A 23,068-nucleotide genomic window follows, 5' to 3' on the forward strand; every position below is an offset into this window, starting at 1 on the left:
ACCGATGACAATGTTGTAACCTAAAAAAACATTATTCTTATAGTTGGTTACTTGACTTGGTAATCTATTAATTTTTGCCCGTACTAATTTTTTATTGTAGTTTAAATTTGTAGTAAAAACAGTTCAATTAGTTCCAAACATAAATGGAAAATTATATAAATAGATTACTATCAATAACGGTATGTCAAACCAAAATATCATATTATGATTTTTGGTTAGGGTTAGGCTGGGAAAATTTTTTTTTCAATATTTTTTCTTGGATACAGTTTTAAGACTTGACGCCTGACTCAAGGTAGATCTATAGCATGTACAATTTTCTCAAAAATCTGTAGCGACACTATAATATGTTGTTATCAAAGAAATAAGTAATTTATGACTTTCTGTTATAATAAGTCTTAATAATAATGTTATAACCAAATATATAGAACTAAAAAACTATTAATTCACATTAGTATTATAATATTACAACCGTTTAACGTGTCAAACAAACTTTTAAGTCGGTATTTCATTTTGACACTCCTCCCCTTCCCTCCTTTCATGCTTCCCAGTGTTGGTCCTAGTAATAACTATTACCATTACATAGCTAAGGTAGTAGAATCGCATTGTTAAAGCGATTTTTTTGAGTCGTCAGAAAACTATTGAAATATTGTGAATGTTCTTTTTAGCGCTACCAATAGAAAAACAACACATTCGTGCAAACAAACATCAGTCACATGCAAATCGCTGATAGACATACCAAATCAATTGTGTCTTATAAAAAGATACCCAGAGCACCCAGAATGTTTCATTATTCAGTCGAATTCCACTTCAACTAGTAACTGAATAAAGTATAACACTGGTAAAATGTTCAATATTAAAATATTTCTTTTGCTCGGCCTAGCAGCGTATGCAAAGTAAGTATTTTCTTGTTCAAAATATTTTTACAAAAACTAGACAAATTTTACTTTTAATGGCTTATAAATAACTTCTACTTAAAATATTTTTTTTTAGAGTAATCCAACCGTCTACACTGTGGTCCGAAAGTGAATTCTAGTCGCTTAAAAGTCCTATTCTTAAATAAGCAAAAAATATCAAATTTATAACAATTATAAATTATTAATTTTTATATGTTTTTTAGACATAATAATATAAAATATCAAGGTTAAATGTGTACTTGGACGTTTTTTATTGCTTTTTAAAGTTCAGTTATTGTAGTATGGTTATTGTATTCAAGTTAAGTTAACACGTTCACCGTCCGATGACCCCTATGTGTTTCATGATTTATTTATAGATAAGTCCCTAATTTGTTAATTAATTAACTAATTAAGTCCCTATCATCTCACCTGTCCAACTGTGTTATTATGAATTTCATATAATAAAGTCAAATAAATCTCTAGAGAAATAATTGTTTGCAATGAACCACATGTGGATCATGGACTACTAAAATAGGTTTAACGTGACCCATACATGGATCATAGGACTGATAACTTTTGATTTAATTTAAAATTAGGACAGTGAACGTGTTAAAAGATAAAATTAAGCAAATTTTTAAAAATATTAGAGATTTAAAAAGTTGTGAACGAAATATTATTTTCTAAAATTAAAATAAAACTTAAAAATCGTATTTTTTAATTTGCCTTATGTACTAATCAATTTTTGTCTTTTAAAAAAAAAATTAATATTTTTGAAAACCTGAATACTTACTATACAACATTTAAGTATTGATATGTATGAGTAAAAATGGGTAAATTATAGTACTACTCTCTAAAATAAAAATAAAATATTTAAAATATCTTAAATTTTCCATTAAAAAGTTTAAACGAAATATTATTTTTTCGAAATAAAAATAACTGTTAAACTACAATAACTGAACTTCAAATAGCTACAAAAACGCCTAAGTGTACATATGACCTTGAAATTGTACATTATTTCTTTTAAGCGGTTAGAATTCACTTTCAGACCATTGCGGCGTCTTCTTCATGTTAGTGAATGTTTATAGTGTTTACAAAAATATGTACGCACTTGCTTTGATGTCATTGTGACGGTTCTTTTAATCCGTCCCAAACATAATAAGAAAAAAGCTTAAAGCTTTTGACACACTTTGCTAGCATTGCACCGTAGGCATGTGTAACAAGTGTGAAGCTTCATTTATTATTAGCTATTGATTCTATATTTTTATTTGGGAATATTGTACGACCACGGAGAAGATAATTCGTTAAATTGTTTTTTTTTTTTGTAGATAATTATCCATACGGACCACCATCTCCACCATCTCCACCATCTCCACCATCTTCACAAACTCCACCATCTCCAACATCTCCAACATTTCCACCATCTCCACCATCTCCACTATCTCTAACATTTCCACCATCTCCGCCACCTCCACCGTCTCCACCATCTCCACCTCCACCACCATTTTTCGACAACAGCTGGAATACACTTTCGGGTAATTGATACAACTGTAATTTGGACGAAACTCGATAGCATTTTTTTGTATTTATAAAATTATATTAAACTATTACAAAAGTACAGCTCAAGAATTAAAAATTATTTTTCAGAGAACTTTCAACAGCCACCAAAACCAACTTACGACAGTGACGAGAATAACTTTTCGGGTAATTGATACAACCGTCGTTAGTAGATTAAGATTTGTTCGAAACGAAAATTAACCCTGCGTTACTATTCTATACAAGTGTTACACCGCTGCTACTCTGGGTCTCCTGGACCCAATTTCTCAAATTTACCTCAAATTTGACAATTTCTCAACTCAAATTCCCAAATATACTTCTAGAACGTTTATTTAACATAGCATAAGCAAATTCCCACTTTATTTATAATATATATATATGTATGATAAAGGTTAAAAAATGTAAATAAATAATAATCTATATCCTACACAACGAAGGTACTGAGAACGATAACATTTTACAGTCAAGCCAACATAAGAAAATCCAAAATGGTATTTACAATTCGGTGTGTTAGACCCGGTGTAGCAACGCAGGGTTAAATTAGACACGATTCGATACTATTTATTGGTATTAAAAAATGATATTAGACCAGTATTTAAAAGTCTATTTGAAGAGATAAATAATTTTTCAGAGGCCTTTCAACAGTCAGCAGCTATGACGAGCAGTGAATATTGTGGTAAGATTTTTTTTTACCATATGTAGTAGACAATGTTGGGCATTATTTAGTTTAAGTTATTCAAGTATTGCCCACGATTAACTTGTTCAATCCTGATTAACATTTTTAATCATTGCCAACAACCACCACCAGCAGGGTCACAGCAACCACCATCAGCGTCACAACAACCGCCAGCAGTGCCAAGGGGGCTCAAAATAATCAAAACCGCAAACACTAGTGGTACTTCAAATGTAGTCTTTACAAAAGATGACCGCATGATAGTCAATGGCGTAGAAGCTTCGGACGATGAGTAAGTTCAAAGAAATCTCATCGATGTTAATTTTTTTTTAAATTCAATTTTCTAATCATTATTATAAAAAAAAAACTGTTTAATATTATATTATGTAATTCTTGAAAAGCTAAATTTTAAATTTTAAAAAATTCTTTACCATAAATCATAAAAAAATGTGTTATTTTTTCTGCCGTTTTGGTTATTGTGTCAATTATTTTTTAATCTAACATGATAATAAATGAACTAGACTTCAATTATACAAGGCGGTCCAACTAACGTAAGACACTTATTTTCTCTGAAAATATGAATATTTAACAAAAAAAATTTCCTTAACTTTTAGGTACATGTTTTACTACATTTTTCAATATTTTGAACATTTTTATCACCAACCCTAGTAAGCCGAAAAGGGGGATTTTTGGTTTTTTTAAACGGCAACATATTTTTTTTTAATTACATTAATTTGTAGACAAAAAATTTAAATATATGTTAGCGTTAAAATTTTATATTTTCATTTATGAGTTTACTAGCTATGACTTTGCAAAGGTACAACATTTCCTCTTAATAATTATCATATTTCTTCGGTTTTCCAAAACCGGTAGCACAAAAATTCATACTTATGTTAGCATTGTCCAATTGGATCTTATTCCTTATACATTTGATATGTATATATGATAACCGATACTAAATCTCATCGATGTTAATTTTTTTTTAAATTCAATTTTCTAATCATTATTATAAAAAAAAAACTGTTTAATATCATATTATGTAATTCTTGAAAAGCTAAATTTAAAATTTTAAAAAATTCATTACCATAAATCATAAAAAAATGTGTTATTTTTTCTGCCGTTTTGGTTATTGTGTCAATTATTTGCTAATCTTTGATGTTCAACGGCAAATACAAGATAATAAATGAACCAGACAACTTTAGAACCACCTGTTAGAGCTGTAGAGCTCAAGTGAATCGGTAAAGAGGAAAAATGAGTTGTCGTAAAGACACAAAAAAAAACACACACACATCATTTTTAAGAATCAATACCTTCTCATCGAAGCTAAACATAAAAATTATAATTAATAGAAAGCCACCGAGCATTTTAAAGTACTAAAACAAAGAATAACAACCATTCAAGTGATTACAGTACGGTTTAATACAGTTCAACTCAACTCTCTATAGTAATACTGCTGTTATCATTATTATTTTTTACCGGATATGGTGGATAGAAAAACGATATCATTTGCAGATGCGTTTCTTCTGTAAATCAAAACAAATCATCGTTCAATGTATTAGAAAATAATATAATAATGTAGTTCTACTTATAGGCAAAGGTAGTTCTTTTTTTAATTCTATTATACTACCAGAATAATCGACGTGGCTTTTTCCTCGTCCGCCAATTTCACAAGGCATGTATTCCACCGGAACATGGTCAAAAACATTTTGCATTTCTTCTGTTTTATACATATAAATCTATGGGAAATGTGTTACCATTTTAAGTAATGCGAAAATAAAAAAAAACAAATCTTAATAAAACAACAGCGAATAATATATTCTTACTTTGTCTTTAACTTGCTGTGACGTATACTCACTAAATGATAGTGCATTAAACAGTCTCATTTTTATCCCAGCGTTAACAAAATGTATTGCTTTTAACCGTATCGGTAGTCCAGTCTTTGAAAATATATTTTTAATATTTTATTAATGTAATAATTTTTCATAATGTGAGGTAGAAGGGCGCAAGTCCATTCAAGTAATATTTTCAAAAAGGGACAAATATACTGGTTTCTTTTTTTCCAAAGCCGCAATAAAAGTAGTGGAAATCCATATTTAGGTAACGGTTAAAAATATGTTGCCAATGAGGGTTGATGCAATAGAGATAGTAATTAATTGATAGAAACGCAATGGCCCTCTTTTAATGAAAATAACAATTAGCCAATGCAAAAGAGGTGCTACAACTTAAATTTCTAATCTAATAAAGCCCTGACCATGACACATTTGGTTTGGACTAACTATGATAGGGTTTTTAATTTACCCACTTTTATACGGCTTGGCGCGACAGGGTCTTAATGGATAATGTACCAATTGTTCTCAGATAATACATACTTGTAAGTATTTTACTAAAGTTTTGACAAATGATGTTTTTGTCATTGCTTGGTAACAGTGTATGAAATTTAATCCATCAGCGTTGACGGTCACAACCAGACCGTCAAATGTCCCGTTTGTCGATATTAAAAAACGGGTCAGCATTAAAAAATATTGTGAGATCATCTCGAAAGCAAAATACACCGATTCAGTTTGCTTTAGTTGCAAGTAGACGTGGCGATCATCTTTGCCTTCATATGGAACTGGTACTATAGAAATACTCCTAAAATAAGTATTATGGTTTTGTAAAATTGTACAGAAATTTCCAAACTCATTACTAAAGATTTGATAGATTTAAATATTGGATGACATCAGAGTTGGGTATTATTTAGTTGATATTTTATTCAAATCATTTTTGGAATAAACGTTTAGATGAATAATTACTTAAAAATAAACACCTCACCAAAAGCACCGGGAATTAGGATTTAAGTTTAGTAGTGAGGAAGTTATCGGATATAGAATACCGTTATCCTACATTTTACTGGCGATTTTAGATTCATAAGGATTTTACTCACACATGTTTATGAACGGATTCCATTTCTTTTATATTAAGAATTTTGCTTTCTGGGAAATAGGCTAATATCTTAGCCGAGTACTTTTGGTTATTGACTATTATCTTGTAAGCTTCATCCACATTAAATAAACCACTGTGCAAAAACATGATGAGCATTTTTTTGTCTGTCAACATAGACATTCGGAATACATTTGTAAGTATATTCAACTACCAATATGTTTTAAGTATTTTTACTAGTTATAGTTAAGAATATAATTATTTGTTTGTAGAAATACAATTGAATTGGCTTACTAATTTTAGAAGACAACTTGTCAACATCTTTATTGGCTTTTACACGTTCATCCAACTTGTTGACGTCGTCCATCAGCAGCAGTGGATATTTCTCATGTTCTCCGGAGAAAAATTCTTCCATGGTAGTTTTTCTTTCGTACAAAGTAACGACACCTGAAACTACTATTCTGATATATATAAAAAAAAAACAAGTAGTCTAAACAAAACGCAATGACATATCTCCAAATTTGTACTACACGAACAATCAAGACTATCAATTATATTAAATCAAATGTCTTGAATAATATTGTAATTTTTTTGCATTAAAAAGTGTCAAGGATTTAAAAAAACAAAACGCTAACCACTAAGCACAAAGTTTTTAATTGATTAAATCATTGAAATCACCTGGATTACACACTACATGGACTATAGATCATAGTTTCCAATATAATTCTAATTATTATTTCTTTTCAAAACACAAAATGTTATATATAAAATTTAATTCATTTTTACCAACTAAAATATATTTGTATTCAACAAAATTTATGAAATGATACAATGGCACGACTTACAATTTAGAAAGAAAAATTACCCTTACAAATAATGCTTTCAAAAGCTACAAAATCAAAGACAATAACCGCCCAAAGTATAATGCGTTATAATTATTAAACAAATAAAATTTACTTATCTACTAAATTAAAGTTATTCGAGGGTGAAATGTTCGAATAATTCTGGTAGATGTTTTCTTCTACTCCTAAAAATTGTCTGCATCTTCTCTGATTATCTTGTATTCTAGAATAAATTAAGTAGATTTTATTAAGTAGTTATAACAACAAAAAATATCTTCTGCTGTAACAATAATAACACTGTTCAACATGAAAATTCGCTGAGTTTAAATATGGAACTTAAAATTGATAGTTAGCTGTTATTTTCCATTCGTGCCATATTTAATATGATAGCAGGTAGCTTGATAGATGTGTCATATTTATGATGAGAGTTCAAAGTTTTCAGGGAATCCCAGTAGGGGGACTAATGAAGAACTTTGTCAAGGCTCTCAACAATGATGAACCAGCGCATTCCAATATGTTATGCGGGCCTAGGGCTCCAAGGTGACCAAAGTAAATAAGTTGAAACAACACTCGTTTCCGTATGAATTAGAATTGATTTAATAGAATTAACGCAACAAAAATAATGTTAGTTACACGATGGACATAGAATAACATTAAACAACAATATTAAATAGTATGGTTTAACTTAAGATGTAGGACTAAGACGTAGAACAACACAAGTGAAATTCTTACCCTACCCCCTATCTCTTAGTTTATCTCATATCTCTTACCCATACCCAGAGACGTAATTAGGAATTTTGGCCCCAGGTAAGAAAAATAAACACCCCCTTCCAAACCTATATTTCTTCATCAATAGGTGTATTTGTAAAAAAAAACAAATGATAGTGAAACCAATGTATTTATCGCTACACTCATAATCTGAAACGTATATTAGGTATACATAAAAAAAAACGTTTTAAAAAACATACTTTTCTAAAAAAAAAAAAGTAAAAAGTGAACTAAAAAGTAAAAATAATTTTATTACAAGAACAATTTACCAATCAATTGTAGCATATTTTATTTAAAATGACAATTACTTTGAAAACAATCGAAAATTAATTTTTGACTAAAAAGAAAAGCGTGGGCCTTATTCAACAAAGTCTAAATTTATTGATTTAAGTATTAAGAAATGTATGTGTCACACACTAGTATTAAACCAAATTTAAATTACAAAAAAGCCAGTACACTGGGGTCGGGGCATAGTGGGGACGGAGAGATCACAAGTCTACAGATTTTATTAAAACTGAAAGTGATAAAATCACTTTTAAATAAACGCTTCGATGCGAATCTGTGGATAGTATGTTCAAACTAGTTATAGTTATGTGATATTTCAATCCGCGAAAGTTTCAACACATTCATAGTTTTAGTGGTCTAGAAGATATCGTGAGACCAGCAATAATATACTTAAATTCATACAAATTTGGAACATTTTCGACTATTTTTAAAAAAGTTATAGAGCATTGTAATTTTAAGCTGAAAAATTTGTAAATTTTTTAGGAGTTTTTTTCGATTTTGATGAGGAAGGGGTGACTTTTTTTAATTTTTGGCCTGCTAAAGTACCTTCCAGGTATGAGTTTTGATCTATAGAGTTGCTACACGAAGAAATCGGCTCAGCGGTTTACGAGATATCGTGGGTCCAGACACAAAAAAAATAAATAAAAACACATCATTGTAAAAACAATACCTTCTCAGCTCCGCATCGAAGCTAAAAAAACTTACAATATAAGACATTATCTGATAAATTTAATAGGGACTTTGTTGAATAGGGCCCACGCTTTTTTTTTTAGCCAAAAATTAATTTTCAGTTGTTTTCAAAGTGATTGACATTTTAAATAAAATATGCTACAACTGATTGGAAAATTGTTCTTGTAATAAAATTATTTTTACTTTTTAGTTCACTTTTTACTATTTTTTTTTTTTTCGAATACTGGCAGTTGGCACGACCGTTAAAACATGTCTACGAAATATTTTTGGGCGGCCATATTCTGTGTATCTTAATTCTCCAACTACAATATACTTTTCCATGTCCTGGTATTTTCAATACATGTTTCGTGACAAATGAAAACCACAGTAATAAATTTATTAGTATCATTACTTTTCTTTTTATCACCCAAACGACCTACCGTATTATATCAAAATGCTCTCCAAAATTTACCGCCCGGGGCCCAAGCCCCCCCTGCCCCCCTAAATACGTCTCTGCCCCCACCCACAACCCCATATAGCGTTTATTTAAAAGGCATACAAAAAGTTAGATATTGTAGACCAGTGTAATTTATCATGAACAGCTAACAAAATACATATTATTTACTCACCACTGTTGGTTACACCACTGTTGTTTATAGGTCTTGGGACGGACGGGTCACGTAAGAACATTTCGTCGTGATAAAACGTGTCGGTGACCATTTCAAAAGCTGCTCTGTGTTTTCCCAAAAACCCAACGTACAGTTCGATTTCGTCGATATCTCTTTTGGCGGTTCTCACGAGTCGCAGCACCCCGTCCTCGGTGTCCATAGGCAACGTCTGTGCTTTGATTTCGTACCGGAACCTATTCACTTCCATAGGCCTGTGGCACATTCTCAAAAGTCTAGGGATATCCATGTCGGACTGGAGATGCAAATTTTGCCCCAGACCGCCGACAAACTTGGCAAAGCAACGATGCATGTAGACCAGGTACTCTTGCGTTAATCCGGGGAACAATCTCAAACCGACGAATGTGCCGAAATGGCCTAGCAGAGTGGTGCCGTGTGTTTTCAATGTATTTTCGTGCGCAGCCACTCTAGAAGCCACGCCGCCGAATTTGTCTTCCCCCGCATAAAACAGCCTGTCGATAACCGTGAGGAATGTGCTCACACACATGAATACAGGGTGTATGGCAGCTGCCGTGACCCGGTGTTGGAAAGACAAAACGAAATGTTTGCTAAAGTTGGTCGTCCCGCCGATGAATAGGTCGTTTATCGATTTGTTATTGTCGTTGCCGCCTTCTGCCATTGTAACCGTGACGGATTGGATTAAATGCGACTTGTCAACAGCATTGGAAGTAGACACCCTTTCGGGCGACATGAACACTCTGAATAGCATGTTGTTCGGATGGAACTTCAGATGTCCTCCGTGCTTGAAGATCGCCGCAAAGATGGTATCGAATTTCCGCTTGTTTTCATTCAATTGTTGTAAGATATTAGGTTTTAAATTCGTCAGTACCTGACCCTTCGGCAGCAACAGTCGGTTCAATTGTCTTAATCTCGGGCTGTCTAGAGGGCCTTCTTGATCTTGAACATACCACTCTAAGTTTCTGTCGTTAGCAGGACGGTAATTCATACATCTGCTAAGATTGTTTTTGATTTCGAGCCAAGTTTGATTTTGGGCCATTTTGTATCCTATTTCGTAGGGCACTCTCTTCGTGGGCTCCTTGTCCGGGAAAAGAGTTTTGGCCAACACCCGTGTGTAGCCAGACACGTGGTTTAGATATAAATTGATTTTCATTAAATCAGGCGGTATCCTGTAGTCCGGCCTTGTAAGTCTGAGATCTTCGAGCATGGCCATGAAGATATAGCCTTGAGATTCGAGAATTTCCTCGTAGTCAATGATCACCTGCTTGGGTGCGTCCAAAGGAAAAGAGCCAATTTGAAATGAACCAATGGTAAGGTCGTAAACCATGTTGGTCAAAAATAAATAATAGTGGGCGTACCTCGAGTAGTAACAGCTTATTCTTTCCATATCGAGAAGTGATTCGGATTGGACAAACGAAAACCTCAGAGATAATAAAATCAAAACTACGTTGCTTAACGTTTTCAACGAATATGCTTTGTCAAACAACATTATGCAAAGTAGACGAACAAAGAAATACACAAACGGTTAACTCGAGTTTGTTACAGTTCACTTGAGTTTCTAGAGCTTCGGCATAACCCTACACTACTACACTTAACGTCGACAATTACAATAAATTAATAATTATACAGGTACACCTTGAAATATGTTCGCAGCAAATAGTACATTTATAAAAATGTGTTTTTTTTTTAAATTCGGCACTAAAGAGACGTTGGAAGAAACATGATGGTTTTTAAAACTGTGTAAACATACAGGATTTTTTATTGTAGGCTTTTTTGTACAAAACACTATCGAATTATGACCGATATTTCACTAGACTACAATAATATTATAACGGTAGGAAAGCAAAATCATTTACTTTCTGCAAATAATTATTAAAACGTTCAATTTTTTGAATCGTTATTAATTGGTCTCGATTTTTATCATCAGCAACAGATTTGCATCGAACGATTTAACAATTATTGGAGTAGTTTTGTTTGAAGATTTAAAATCTTATAAATGGAACATTAATAAGAGTATAAAACTAATACAAAACACTCATTTTTTTCTGTTACTCGTTTTATAAAATTATTATTTACAACTGTATAAAACTATAATATACAAATACATCTCAGACGGCAGACCTCTTGTACATATAATATTATACCAAAATAACAAAAAAAAAAAAAATAGTCAACTGTCAACATCAGTCGAGTTGCTAATAAAACCTATTGATTATACAGGATGATCATTTTATCGTGAACCACTCAATATCTCATTGGGTTTAATTAATTATTTTATTTTTATTTTCATAATGTGATCTCAATTGTCAATAAACTTATATGTTCCTACCCCACTACCAAACTGATTATTCTTATACCTACTCTTGAAACTTAAACGGTAAACGCATACATTTAATTAACTTTTGACAATAATGTACTGAACATTTTTACTGGATCTTTAACCAGTTTTAGATAACTGTTTTTGTAGTTACTGAAGTTTCAAGTTTATCGGACAAGAGGAAAGGTGGAGTGTAGTATTATTTTTATAGACTGGGGTACTTCAACCTGAATGTATAGTGCTGTTATAAAATATGTATTAAATACAAATTTAACAAATATATTATGATTAAGGGAGTTGGACATACTCACTGGCGAAGGGTAAATGTACTAGTTTTGTACTAGTTTTTAAGAAGGAGTAGGTGATCTTGAACATAGGTAGAAGCTAAATTATGATCTACACTGCTTGCCATTATAGCTTAATCGTCGACCAAGACCACGACAAACCTATTAGAGTTATATAATATAAACTTCCGTTTCACAATATTTCCCTCAACTAACTATTGGAACTTTATAGTTCTAAACCGGTATCGAATATAACAATACAAACCTGTACATAATGTTCTGTCCTGCTTGCTTATTATTGAGACTTATTATAATTTACATATCGAACAAAGTTATAACTGATGTAAACTGATAATGAAAAATTCAAGGTTGGTTTCAAAATCACTCACCTGCCAATGATTATTGCAAAACTAGCCATAGTCAACAATTATAAATCTATTAATTAACTCTTGCAATGATATATTTATCAAATAAATCTTCATACACAACGAGTATGTACACTCCATGTCTTAACCTTATAATGGTTTTTTTTTTGTTTTTGAGAAACTTCAAAAATTACTTATGGCTGGTTTTGACTTGGTTTTACACTGTATACGAAGTGGCATGATTAAGCCAGGGTATTAATTAAAATAACTTTTAATCACATTACCTTGGAGTATTGAAACATAAACACATAACATTGCCAAACGAATTTTAAATTGACCTTCCATGATTTTCTTCGGGTAATCTACTAAACAGTGTCTGTAGAACCGAAAATTTAACAGTTGAAATAAATGAAAACAACAATTTTCCTGTGGCGTTTAAAGTATATACATTATAATGAGTACATTTAAATAATTGTTTACAGTTTATACAGTTTACATTATAAAGCCTACAGTTACAGTACCTACCATTCTCGTTGCAGGAAACTTGTATTAAATCATGCTTGTTTGATTAGGTGTACATCTTGATATAATAGGTTGGAAAAAATAGCCTAAACGAACGTTGTATGTATATTTTTTATCTGTGATCATATTTCTGTATATAATTAGTAATAGTACTTACATTTTAGACTTAGGTACTTACCACGTTCTTAAGCTTAACATAATTATAATTTTTCATAAACTAAAAATGTTTATAATAATATAAGTAAAATGTTTAATTTAAATAGAAGCTTAAGAGAGGAAGTTAGTCCTTCAAATTAAATTCTGGCCCATCATCTGGCTACTGATTACTACTATAGTACAATTATATACTTATAAACATAGATTGGCCGAAAACAGTGATATTAAAAATGCTAAATTTAATCGACTTTGAAGGTTACCATTATAATATGTATTTACCACGAAGGCTACGAGATCGCACGCCCCAACAATATAATTATTATGGTTGCACCTGTAAAGTTATTTTAATTTGAAATGTGTGAAAAAACATAATATTTTCTAAAACAAAATTAATATAAATAACTGTGGCGTAGGAACACATAAAAAAAACATAAGTATAAACGGTAACAAACACATGTATTGATATATTTACACAAGAGTTAATTAGCTTAAACATATTTTTCCAAATCACATCAGTATGTTGAAGTAGTAAGCCTGTAGCTGAGTACAGAAATACGAATACGACTCCTAAAATTTTCAAAACAATAATTTTGTTCTTATAACCAATTACTTTTATTATGCGTGTATCCAGTTATCGTCGTCGGTGTCTTCAGTTATTTTTCGTCGTATACCAATCGCGGTATGAACACATATGATTGTATGTATCTTCTGCACAACGCAAAAATTTGTGAATTAATAAAAAAAAAAAAAATGGAAAAATTGTCAACAGGAAGATAATATTATGACTTGTATTACCAGAATAAGTCATGTGACTTTTTCCTCTGCCACCCATTTCCTCGGGCATAAACTCCACTGGGACGTGATTGAAAAATTCATCAGATCCTTCAGAGTATAACGTAACCTGTTGCAAAACAAATATTATAGTGATTAAAAAAAGATCTAGATCCATGCTGGTTTCGTGCAATTTCCAACTCTGGGTCTAACGCTGACATCCTTGAGTAATCAACTTCACTTGGCCATTTATTGCACAGTGACGTGGATGGTTATGGTCTAATTTCAACTGTTTACTCATATATTATAACCTTATGTTCATTATACTTAATTTTGTTTTTGTTTTTTTGCTGATTTAATAAAGCCACACGCAAGCAGTATGGTCTATTTCTATACCTTCGTTATGTTAAACACCAAAAGACTTGTAAATAATACAGTAATCCTTTTTTTTTTTCGGATCTAAAGCTTTTTTTTTTTTTTAAATATATCAAACGTAAACCTCACCCTGTCTAGGAAATTGCCCCACATGAAAGGTTTCATTAAATTAAACAACATGGTCGAGATGGATCCAGCATTGATAACGTGCACTTCTTTTAATCTCACTGGCAGAGCTTCCTTTAAAATCAAAGATTAATAATATCAATTAAAATATACAGGGCGATACGTTTAAGAATAATACATTCATTATCTCTTAGAATGATTGCAATTTTGTAGTGTTTTTTTTTTTTTGGAAATACTTTAATTTATGTTATTTTACAACATTAGACAATATTTAAATTTTTATCCTTTCTGGTTTTTTTTTCTACAGCTCTAACAACTTTTGGAACTTGAGCGGGATTGAGTAACTTGTGCAAATAAAAACAATACTACATTTAACTCTTCCTCTCGTACTAATTTTTAAACTTAAAAGATCAGGTAAATCAGGTATATTTACTATTTAAAAATATTTAAAATAAAAAACCATAAGCTAAAGTGTCTCTAAAAAGAACAACTACAAAATTGTCATGATTTTAACAAAATAATGAGTATCTTATCCTCAATGAATCGCACTGTACAGATTTGTATATTTTAAAGACATAAAATAACCCTGTCGAGTGGTTGGTCGTACGTACTTGTACAAAGCCCATTAAATTTTTGGCCAATTTCATTGGGATTTTTGTTAAATGCCTCCAGTTAAGGCCTTTGCCATTCATGGTGAGTATCACACCGTCGAACGTTCCGTGTTGTATAATTAACACTTCCATCATCATAAAGAAGTATTTAACACTGTTCACGTAGTTAAAAACGTTGGGATCTTCGTTTTTGAATTGCGTGTACACATATCTTTCGTGCTTACCTTTGTACGGAACAGTCACTATAGACAAACTCCTGAAAATCCCATTTATAATCAATTAATTCAACTGTCAAATTCTGTCACCACAGCCAAAATATAGCTACAACAAGCCTATTGACAGAATTCAAAAAAAAAAACCCCATAATACACTTGCCAATCGAAAAATTAACTTCGAAAAGTTATTTCTGACATAATTACTCAATCAAAACTCATTTTATTATTATATGAACATATTACTATACATTTATTGATTAACCTAGTCTAAATTGTTTACTAATAAAGTTAACTAGCCAACTGATCGGATTGTTATTATGGCAATTTCTATTCAATTGAAACAAATTTTATTAGAGAACGTAGTATACAAGCGTAATTGAGTACCTATAAAGGTAAATAATACTTTTAGAAATTAAATAATCATTGCTTAATTAAGTATAATAAATTTTCCGGACACGTGTAGAGCTAAGAATTGTAATTAGTACAGATTAAAAAAAAACTAGATTAATGTAAACAAACCCTAATAATTTCAGATCAGTGTGACCAACATATAAAAAAAAAACTAATCCTTGTGTAATACAGTCTGGTCAAAGAAATGTCATCAAACATGTGTAATGTTATCACCGAGTTCTTTGACCAAGTTTGGTAACTCCCTACACGGAAAAGGGCAGCCGTTTTTTTCCAACATGGCGGCCGCCGGCGTTACCTTTTGCGCACAAAAACGTGTCGGCTGATCGATGCACGCCGGTGGCCGCCATGTTGGAAAAAAACGGCTGCCCTTTTCCGCGTAGGGAGTTACCAGACCCGGTTATACGATCGTGGTTATCACCGTCAACCATAGTTAACCAACGCATTGTTATCAGTAGTGATAACACGTTGATTGATTTGATTGTCATCGCTCGCATTGTCTATGATTCGTGTTAAGTTAAGGCTTGTCGATAAACTAATGATAAATAACAGCGCTAAAACTATATCATCAACAGCGGTGGTTTGCTTACATTGTTTCGTAGACTTCTTTCATCTCTTCCGACATTGGATCTGTATTGCTGAATATTTGTGTCAATTCGGATCGGTACTTGTAATTGGCCACCAGAGTCTTGTATGCTTTTTTCACGTCGAAAAAGGCACTGTGCAGGAACATGACGATTTCTTTGTCTGGAAATAATTATGTTTTAGTTTCATAGACAATAGTTATTAAGAATAATATCAAAAAAAAAAACAAACAGCATCGTGGTAAACACCGTACCTTTGACTGGTGGTAAATTTTTGTTGGCATCTACTAGTTCTTTCAACGCTTCGATATCTTCCAAATTTAATTCGGGATATTTTTCTTGTTCTAGTTTGAGAAATTCCTCATAAGTCGTTTCGATCGCGTACGTCATGATGATATCAACTCTGTAATAACAAATACAGTGGTCAAAAACTATATACTATTCCCACAGCAGTCGAAGCTATGAGAGTATGTTATCATTTTTCAAACAAAACATTATTACACCTAGATGTGGCGGTTGTTAATTTAGATAAAAAAGGGCTGTACAACTGTTTCGGTTATTATCTGTTTCCAGATATAGATAATATTTCTTCGTTTAAAATTATTAATTAATAATATTGCACATATCGTTAAACTAATTATAAAAAATAACACACATTATTTAATACAAATAAAATAAAATATTTAATAATATATTATATAATAATAATTTACATAAAGTATATGTTTTAAATAATTCCAAAAATTTGATTAAAAATAATGGTCTTAAGTTTTGAGAACAGCTCATTAACATTGAACTGGTAATTTTGTATATTTTATATAGTTTATACTACACAGGTTGTCCAACAAAGATTTGACAAATGAAATTACTTTTGCTCTGGTGAATATTTTTAAGATGTTTTTTTTTTATTAAATCAATTTATACTAATTTGCGCTGTACATTTCTGGCAGCTTTAGTTTTTTTCAATTTTAAGATAGTCATTTTATTAACAATAATTTGCTGAAAATATTGACTGGCCGACAACCAGTTTTGGATAATTACTTTTAAGGTTATTTGAGTAAGACAAGAGGTGGTGTGCGGTAGATGCGGTTCACCCTTCCTAAATTTTAAAGCTTTTTAAAAAAAACTAATCACGACCAGCAAGAAAATTCGAAGCAAATTATTCTTAATAAAATGGCTATTTAAAATTTAAAAAAAAATCTTAAAAATATTCACTAGAGCACAAAAGTTATTTAATTTGTAAAAATCTCTGTGGGACACCCTGTATTATCTATAGTGTGCTTCGTTAATTTGTTTTTCATCCAAGGTTAGGTTAACCTAACCTAATCTAATCTAACCCAACCAATAATCAATGATAAATAATCTACTGTAAAAATACAATAGAGCCGAATGTTTCAAGTATGAAACCGCTATATTATTTCCTTTTCCAACCTATCTCCTTATCCAATTAGCAACGCTTTAATATTTTCGTTTTAATCCAACTATGTGACGTCAACGTGTAACAAGTAAATTATTAAGTCTGCCTGTAAGGTCATTATCAAGATTAGTATACATAAGGCCATACCGGTTTGTGTACGTCACAATACAATATAGTTGTAACGTATACTTTTGCCTATTGTCAAAATCAATATAAGGCATATGTCGAGCCGTATTTTAGCTATTGATTTATCGACGAAAAATGAGAAAAAAAATACAATACAAGCCTCACGCAGAAAACCTCTTGAACGATCCCCACACATTTGCTCAAACAAACAAACACCATGTTAATATTTTGTACTTTTTAAAAAGCTAGGTACGACAGCGACGGTCGTTAGCTGAATATTATATTTCTTAAAACAGCTGTTGTAAAATTCAAAAACAGTAATGTCAGGTTCGGTTTTGGTTTGTTTGGTCAAATCTATTATTTTAGCCCAAATGTATTTACAATTACTTAAAACACCCATTCAATGTAATTTTGAGTTAAAAATTGTATTTTTACAATACAGGTCAAAATTACTTAGGTAGTTGTCGAGTTGTAATTATAAAATGTAACATAATTAATATACTACTATTATAGTACTTTTAAACTAGTAACATGTTATGGTTACTTATAGCTGTTATAAATAATAGACAGTTAAAAAAAGTGTGAAGCTAAGATGTTTGGTAGTTTTTTGTATTTAATTGTAAAAAAAAGTTTTGCCATAAATCATTTTATTAGCAACTAACATCACATCTTCGAAAACTAAAAAAACCCTACTTGGGTTTTGTTAGAGTTTTTTTCTTCTTCTAAATTTCTCATTTCTTATACCAATAAAAAAAATATATAGAAATTTTCATTTACAAAACTTAGACAGGGGTACCTATATTAAACGTTAGAAAGTATTGGAATATGAGTGATGTAAAACAATGTACACCAAGAGCAGTTTGAATAGTAACAGTTGTATGTATATTATGTGCTATTTGCAGTTATCAATTTTGTAAAGGTCAAATTTAAAACGTGACCTTGATAAGCTGTGGCAATCTAGAGAAGAATAGGCGATAATCTTCATGGGAATATAATATATATATATATTTGCATAAACCATTATTGATTGATAAACGACACATTGTATTCTAAAAATGTACTTTAAACACACTTACTGAATGCCTCACGAAAAACCGTCTAGTTGATTTGTCGATTAATTTTCAAGATTGATTTCACAAATCTGATCAGGCGGTTTTATTTGTAAGTAGGAAAAAAGCGTTCAAGTAAAAACCGTCGACACGTGACGAATTATAAAATATTTAAAACGATTACATAAGATTCAACAATGTAATTAAGAAATTGAAAAAAAAAACGATTTGTAATTAGTTATTTTTTTATCAATCATCACCCAAACACAGAGCGCTAATGCTGTACTCATTACCTACACACACACACAGTGGGCTAACCCGCTCGGGTATATTAGTTTTAACAACAGCATCAAAATCACATGACTGAGTACAATATGACGTCATTGAATAATTAATTATGAAGGCTGTTGTCATTTGTTTGTAGGTACTTTTTTCTTCTTACTTGCAAGTAGTTTAGTCAAACTGGTATTTATTACGATGACTGGCCAAGCCGGTCGTTGTTGTACTTAAACAGGTAGGTAATCAAATTTGATTTCAAACTCATTAATTTCTAGGAAACAATTTTGAATCCATTGGTTTATATTTTGACAAAAATTGTGTACCTTTGGTCTAACTCTCAGATCTTACACCCCATAACCTCTCCTGACAAAGAGAAGTAAACCAAAAGTACCCAACCCTTCTGTTTGAGTTGAAAAACATGTACATTTTTTAGGCGTTTTTCTCCATTTTGCAAGGGTTGACCTTAAAATTAAGATTTTGCCCATTTACATTTTTTCTCAAGAGCTGTATTAGCTTTGACCATATATCTGAGCACTTTACTAACCTCAATGCACTTTTACATACATATAACAGAAAAAAAAAATGATTATCATCATAAGAAAATACACGTGAAGTTAATTATTATTTTTAGTTTAAATTATTACTGTTAGTATAATTTTAATGCAAAGAACAAATAATTAGTAAATTAAAATATACATCTCTGTGCTATTGTATACAGCTGTAAGCTGATATGGTTAATATTTTACACTGTCTTATTCCAACACGGGTTTCATACATATTGTTATCATGTTGAAATACAAATACCGAATTTAAGACATCATTAAGGAATCGCACTTTTTCTTTTCGATAAAAAAAAAAAACAACTAAAGAACAATAGTTCATTGACTGCGAAGAACCAAAACACATTCACCTTGCACATTTGGAAAACAAATATTTATCTTTCTGCGCTATTATATTGTGCATGTTAAATGGATTTTGAACCTTTTAAATTGATTTAATTAGACCAAATAAGTAACGTTTGAAAATTGAAGTAAACAACAATATTAGTCTGGTCTCAAAGCGTTATCTAAGGTTTTCTAAACCATTAAATATTTCTACATCGAGCCACAAAATTGATATCACAAATAAACAGTTATTGTTGTTATTTAAAAAGTTTTATAAATTGATAACTTAGAAATAGATCCAGAAACACAAAAAAAAAAACACTTCACTGTAAAGACAATACCTTCTCAGCTCTGCTTGGAAGCTAATCATATTGTGTTTGTACAATTTTAATAATATTATCATCTTGTGGACTATGTCCTTAAACAGACCTGAACCGATTGGGGACATAGGTAAACCGTAATCAACAATATAATGCAAATATTTACTAGACTGTTTGAATCGTCTCGTATTAAAGTAGATAAGATTTATTATTTTCAAATTTAAATGTAGATAATGACTTAAAGAATGTCACTTTTGTAAGTTTCAATATGATTTAACAATATATACCTATTAACAATTGTTACATTTTTGATTTGATTATGTCTGGAAATAAAAGCTAACAGATTTCTAGAAACATTTCCAATATCAATTATGTGTTATATATAATATTAATGACAAATTAATGTAAATTAACATAGTGTTTATTGACAAGTATTAATATTAAAGATTGATTGAAGACTGGACAAATTTTTTGTTCCTTGACCTACTGTTTCTTATACCTAATAGCCCAACAACAACAATATGATAATAATTATTGTAAGACACAAGTGAACCGGCCAAAGACCACGGTGGAATTTAAGTCGAGTTGGCCTTTCCTTTGTGCCAGTTTGTTTAATGTGCTAAATGGTATAGCTGTGCAATTTGTTTGTGAATAACCTTTCTTTCTTCACCAAAGAACCTTTTTTGTTAACAACTTGTTCGTTGTTTTCAATTTTATTACCAGTTACTGCGTTTTAACAGAATATAATACCTATATGAAACGTTTCATTTTTTTGTAATTTTCATTACTACAGTGTGCTGATGAACAAAAATATGATTTAAACAGAAATAGATTTCTATGAACCAGAGTACCTATACAACAATGCATGTAAGACATAATATTATTTTTGTTGGTGACTTTGGGAGTAAAGATCATAATATTATTCTTGCATATATGCAAGATGCTGCTGCAAAACAGTTTTTAGCAGCTACTTTGAATCGCTGAATATTTATGGGCGTTAAATTTAAATGTAAATGTTAAAACAATAAATAACCCAGTCATAACTATACCTAATAATCTACATTTTGCTCGGTTTTCACACAAGACAGTGTGAAGGCTCACTTGAAAACTCATATTCATTATATTGTCTAATTTATCAGTGCCAAATTCTGTAGTCTCATCACAGTCATGGTCGATATAGTCTTTTTTGTAAAATCAGATTATATGATGGCTACATAAAATTAATAGTTCTCAATGACTTGCCATTTTTTATTTATAACTCAATTTTATTGAATTTCATCACAAAAAAAAAAGAGCAAATCTGTAATCTGTTACACGTCAAACTGTTATAAGAAAAGAGCAATCCGCACAAATGTTCTGAACCTTTTTGTTCAAGTTTGTAAAAAAAAAATATTTGTTATTAACAATTTTGATTTTCTGTATATTACTTACACCAGTGTTACCAACATAATTATTGTTGGCAACGCTAGTAAAACAATAGTATTGTAAAAATATACTTTGTGATCAATTTAACACTTGGACAATTTTTTTTATAAGAATATTTTTTAGTTTTTAAGACATTTTTTAGTTTAGATAATTTTACAATAATATATTACGTTTTCTTTTATTTCTTGTCTTTTTAAGTAGAAAATTTTCAAGAACAGTAACGACTTGTGAAATTTAAACAGGAACGTTTAAAATAAACATTTAAAATTTTGTATTTTATTAACTTTTTATGTTGAGAAAAATGTGCAATTAAAGTGAAAAGTACTATATTTTCAACAAGAGGTAAAATTTGACATGAATTGATCAACAAGTCATTCTAAATATGGTAAAGATAAATGAACATTAATTTTTCCTAACTAAACAAAATAAGTGGCAGAGGTTTAGCCAGATTTGTCAGATAGAACATAATATTTTCTTATAGTTGACAATTTACTAGTTTTAAAACGACACAAATAAATTTCACCATCTAATTAATGTATGGCGTGATACACAAGGACTTTTTCTTAAGAAAAAATAACTAATAACTATTGTTTTTTTGTTTCTACCGATTTAAATAAATGTAAATTTCTAAACTCCGCAATTACAAATGTAACCTAATAACAATTACTGGAATATTATCTGTTAGAAGAATTTTTTTTTATATTTTTGTTGCAAAAAAATTGCAACTTTATAGTACTTCCTCAATTCTAAGATATTTTCCTATATGCGTCACTTGAAGGCTTTGCTGTGCGTTATTAGTCATTAGAATATTAATGCCTTTAAAAAAAAAAAAAATTGTTTTATATTATATACTTTATACATAGCAATATATTATATGTTGTTATTATGACTAGTAAATTATATTTAGTTGCACACACACACACACACACACAATTATTAATTATTTGTACACTAATTATTTACAATAGCGACAAAGTAATAATAATTAATATTACCTACCTGGTTGCCGATTGCTAATATATATTATTCCTATGCCGGCAAGTAAACCGACGGTCTGTTGCGAACGATGCGGACTAATTCTACTCTACGACAGTGCTAGTCGGTGTCTGCCGGTGGAATAGGTAATTTATAATTTATACACCATGTACACAGTATGTATGTCAATAGAGTATTGAGATAAAGAGGCGGCCAAAGGTGCACGGATTGCCAAAGGCCTATTGAAAAAAAAAAAAGAAGTGAACTTTGGACACGATACGGTAGTGGATAAATGCATGCCGCTAGATTTGATACGTAATCATCGATAGGTAACGTCACCACATCAGGAGCAACAAAGAGAATTAATCAACTGTACATTTATACAATTATATATTTTTTGAACGATTTATATTTTATCTAACTAGACTAACGGATTCAACAAATAAAAAAAAAAAACCCGTCGGTATATTTGGTTTTTGTGTTTGTACATGGACAATTGTTATTAATTATTAGTAGCACGTCTGACCACAACACTTTTACAAAATTGGGAGTGAACATAATAATATTTATAATAGCGTTAAAAATTAAATCTTAACTCTATATAACAGCGTC

The 23,068-nt window shown here is 30.7% G+C and overlaps 3 protein-coding genes across 8 annotated transcripts; 1 reads left to right on the forward strand and 2 right to left on the reverse strand.

The window, feature by feature from the left end:
* Nucleotides 1–1,719: 1,719 nt before the first annotated feature.
* LOC126841483 (uncharacterized) lies at nucleotides 1,720–3,416 on the forward strand. Its single transcript, XM_050577982.1, has 5 exons — nucleotides 1,720–1,723; nucleotides 2,219–2,425; nucleotides 2,538–2,594; nucleotides 3,079–3,123; nucleotides 3,256–3,416. Exons 1-5 carry the CDS (start codon nucleotides 1,720–1,722, stop codon nucleotides 3,414–3,416), a joined length of 474 nt encoding a protein of 157 aa, XP_050433939.1.
* Nucleotides 3,417–4,413: 997 nt separating this feature from the next.
* LOC126841487 (alpha-tocopherol transfer protein-like) lies at nucleotides 4,414–22,623 on the reverse strand. Of its 6 annotated transcripts, none has more exons than XM_050577990.1 (8): nucleotides 22,481–22,623; nucleotides 16,236–16,384; nucleotides 15,988–16,144; nucleotides 14,775–15,030; nucleotides 14,167–14,277; nucleotides 13,687–13,792; nucleotides 12,498–13,599; nucleotides 6,334–6,492 (listed from the first exon to the last, which is right to left on the reverse strand). In XM_050577990.1, exons 2-7 carry the CDS (start codon nucleotides 16,369–16,371, stop codon nucleotides 13,541–13,543), a joined length of 825 nt encoding a protein of 274 aa, XP_050433947.1. In that variant the 5' UTR covers nucleotides 16,372–16,384; nucleotides 22,481–22,623; the 3' UTR covers nucleotides 6,334–6,492; nucleotides 12,498–13,540. The 6 variants fall into 6 exon arrangements, with proteins under 6 accessions (XP_050433946.1, XP_050433945.1, XP_050433943.1 ...); XM_050577992.1 differs by having other exon boundaries at nucleotides 22,477–22,608; XM_050577991.1 differs by lacking the exon at nucleotides 22,481–22,623 and adding an exon at nucleotides 18,601–18,871.
* Nucleotides 6,560–11,270, reverse strand: LOC126841486 (uncharacterized). Its single transcript, XM_050577985.1, has 2 exons — nucleotides 9,233–11,270; nucleotides 6,560–7,104 (listed from the first exon to the last, which is right to left on the reverse strand). Exons 1-2 carry the CDS (start codon nucleotides 10,734–10,736, stop codon nucleotides 7,067–7,069), a joined length of 1,542 nt encoding a protein of 513 aa, XP_050433942.1. The 5' UTR covers nucleotides 10,737–11,270; the 3' UTR covers nucleotides 6,560–7,066.
* Nucleotides 22,624–23,068: the final 445 nt, after the last annotated feature.

This window comes from Adelges cooleyi, unplaced genomic scaffold (assembly GCF_023614345.1).
Source record: "Adelges cooleyi isolate 19-005CV unplaced genomic scaffold, UGA_ACOO_1.1 ACOO_flye_CR_arks_rails_tigmint_CR_PRNA_384, whole genome shotgun sequence".
NCBI classification, from domain to species: domain Eukaryota; kingdom Metazoa; phylum Arthropoda; class Insecta; order Hemiptera; family Adelgidae; genus Adelges; species Adelges cooleyi.

Coding starts and splice junctions, on each gene's coding strand:
- LOC126841483 (XM_050577982.1), top strand. Junction 2,595..3,078: donor TGACGAGAATAACTTTTCGG/GTAATTGATACA, acceptor ATAATTTTTCAG/AGGCCTTTCAACAGTCAGCA. Junction 3,124..3,255: donor GACGAGCAGTGAATATTGTG/GTAAGATTTTTT, acceptor AACCACCACCAG/CAGGGTCACAGCAACCACCA.
- LOC126841486 (XM_050577985.1), bottom strand. CDS start 10,736: ATGTTGTTTGACAAAGCATATTCGTTGAAAACGTTAAGCAACGTAGTT. Junction 7,105..9,232: donor CAGTGGTGTAACCAACAGTG/GTGAGTAAATAA, acceptor AATTTATTCTAG/AATACAAGATAATCAGAGAA.
- LOC126841487 (XM_050577986.1), bottom strand. CDS start 12,558: ATGGAAGGTCAATTTAAAATTCGTTTGGCAATGTTATGTGTTTATGTT. Junction 6,496..12,497: donor TTATGTTTCAATACTCCAAG/GTAATGTGATTA, acceptor ATATCAGAATAG/TAGTTTCAGGTGTCGTTACT. Junction 6,207..6,333: donor CAAGTTGTCTTCTAAAATTA/GTAAGCCAATTC, acceptor CTATGTTGACAG/ACAAAAAAATGCTCATCATG.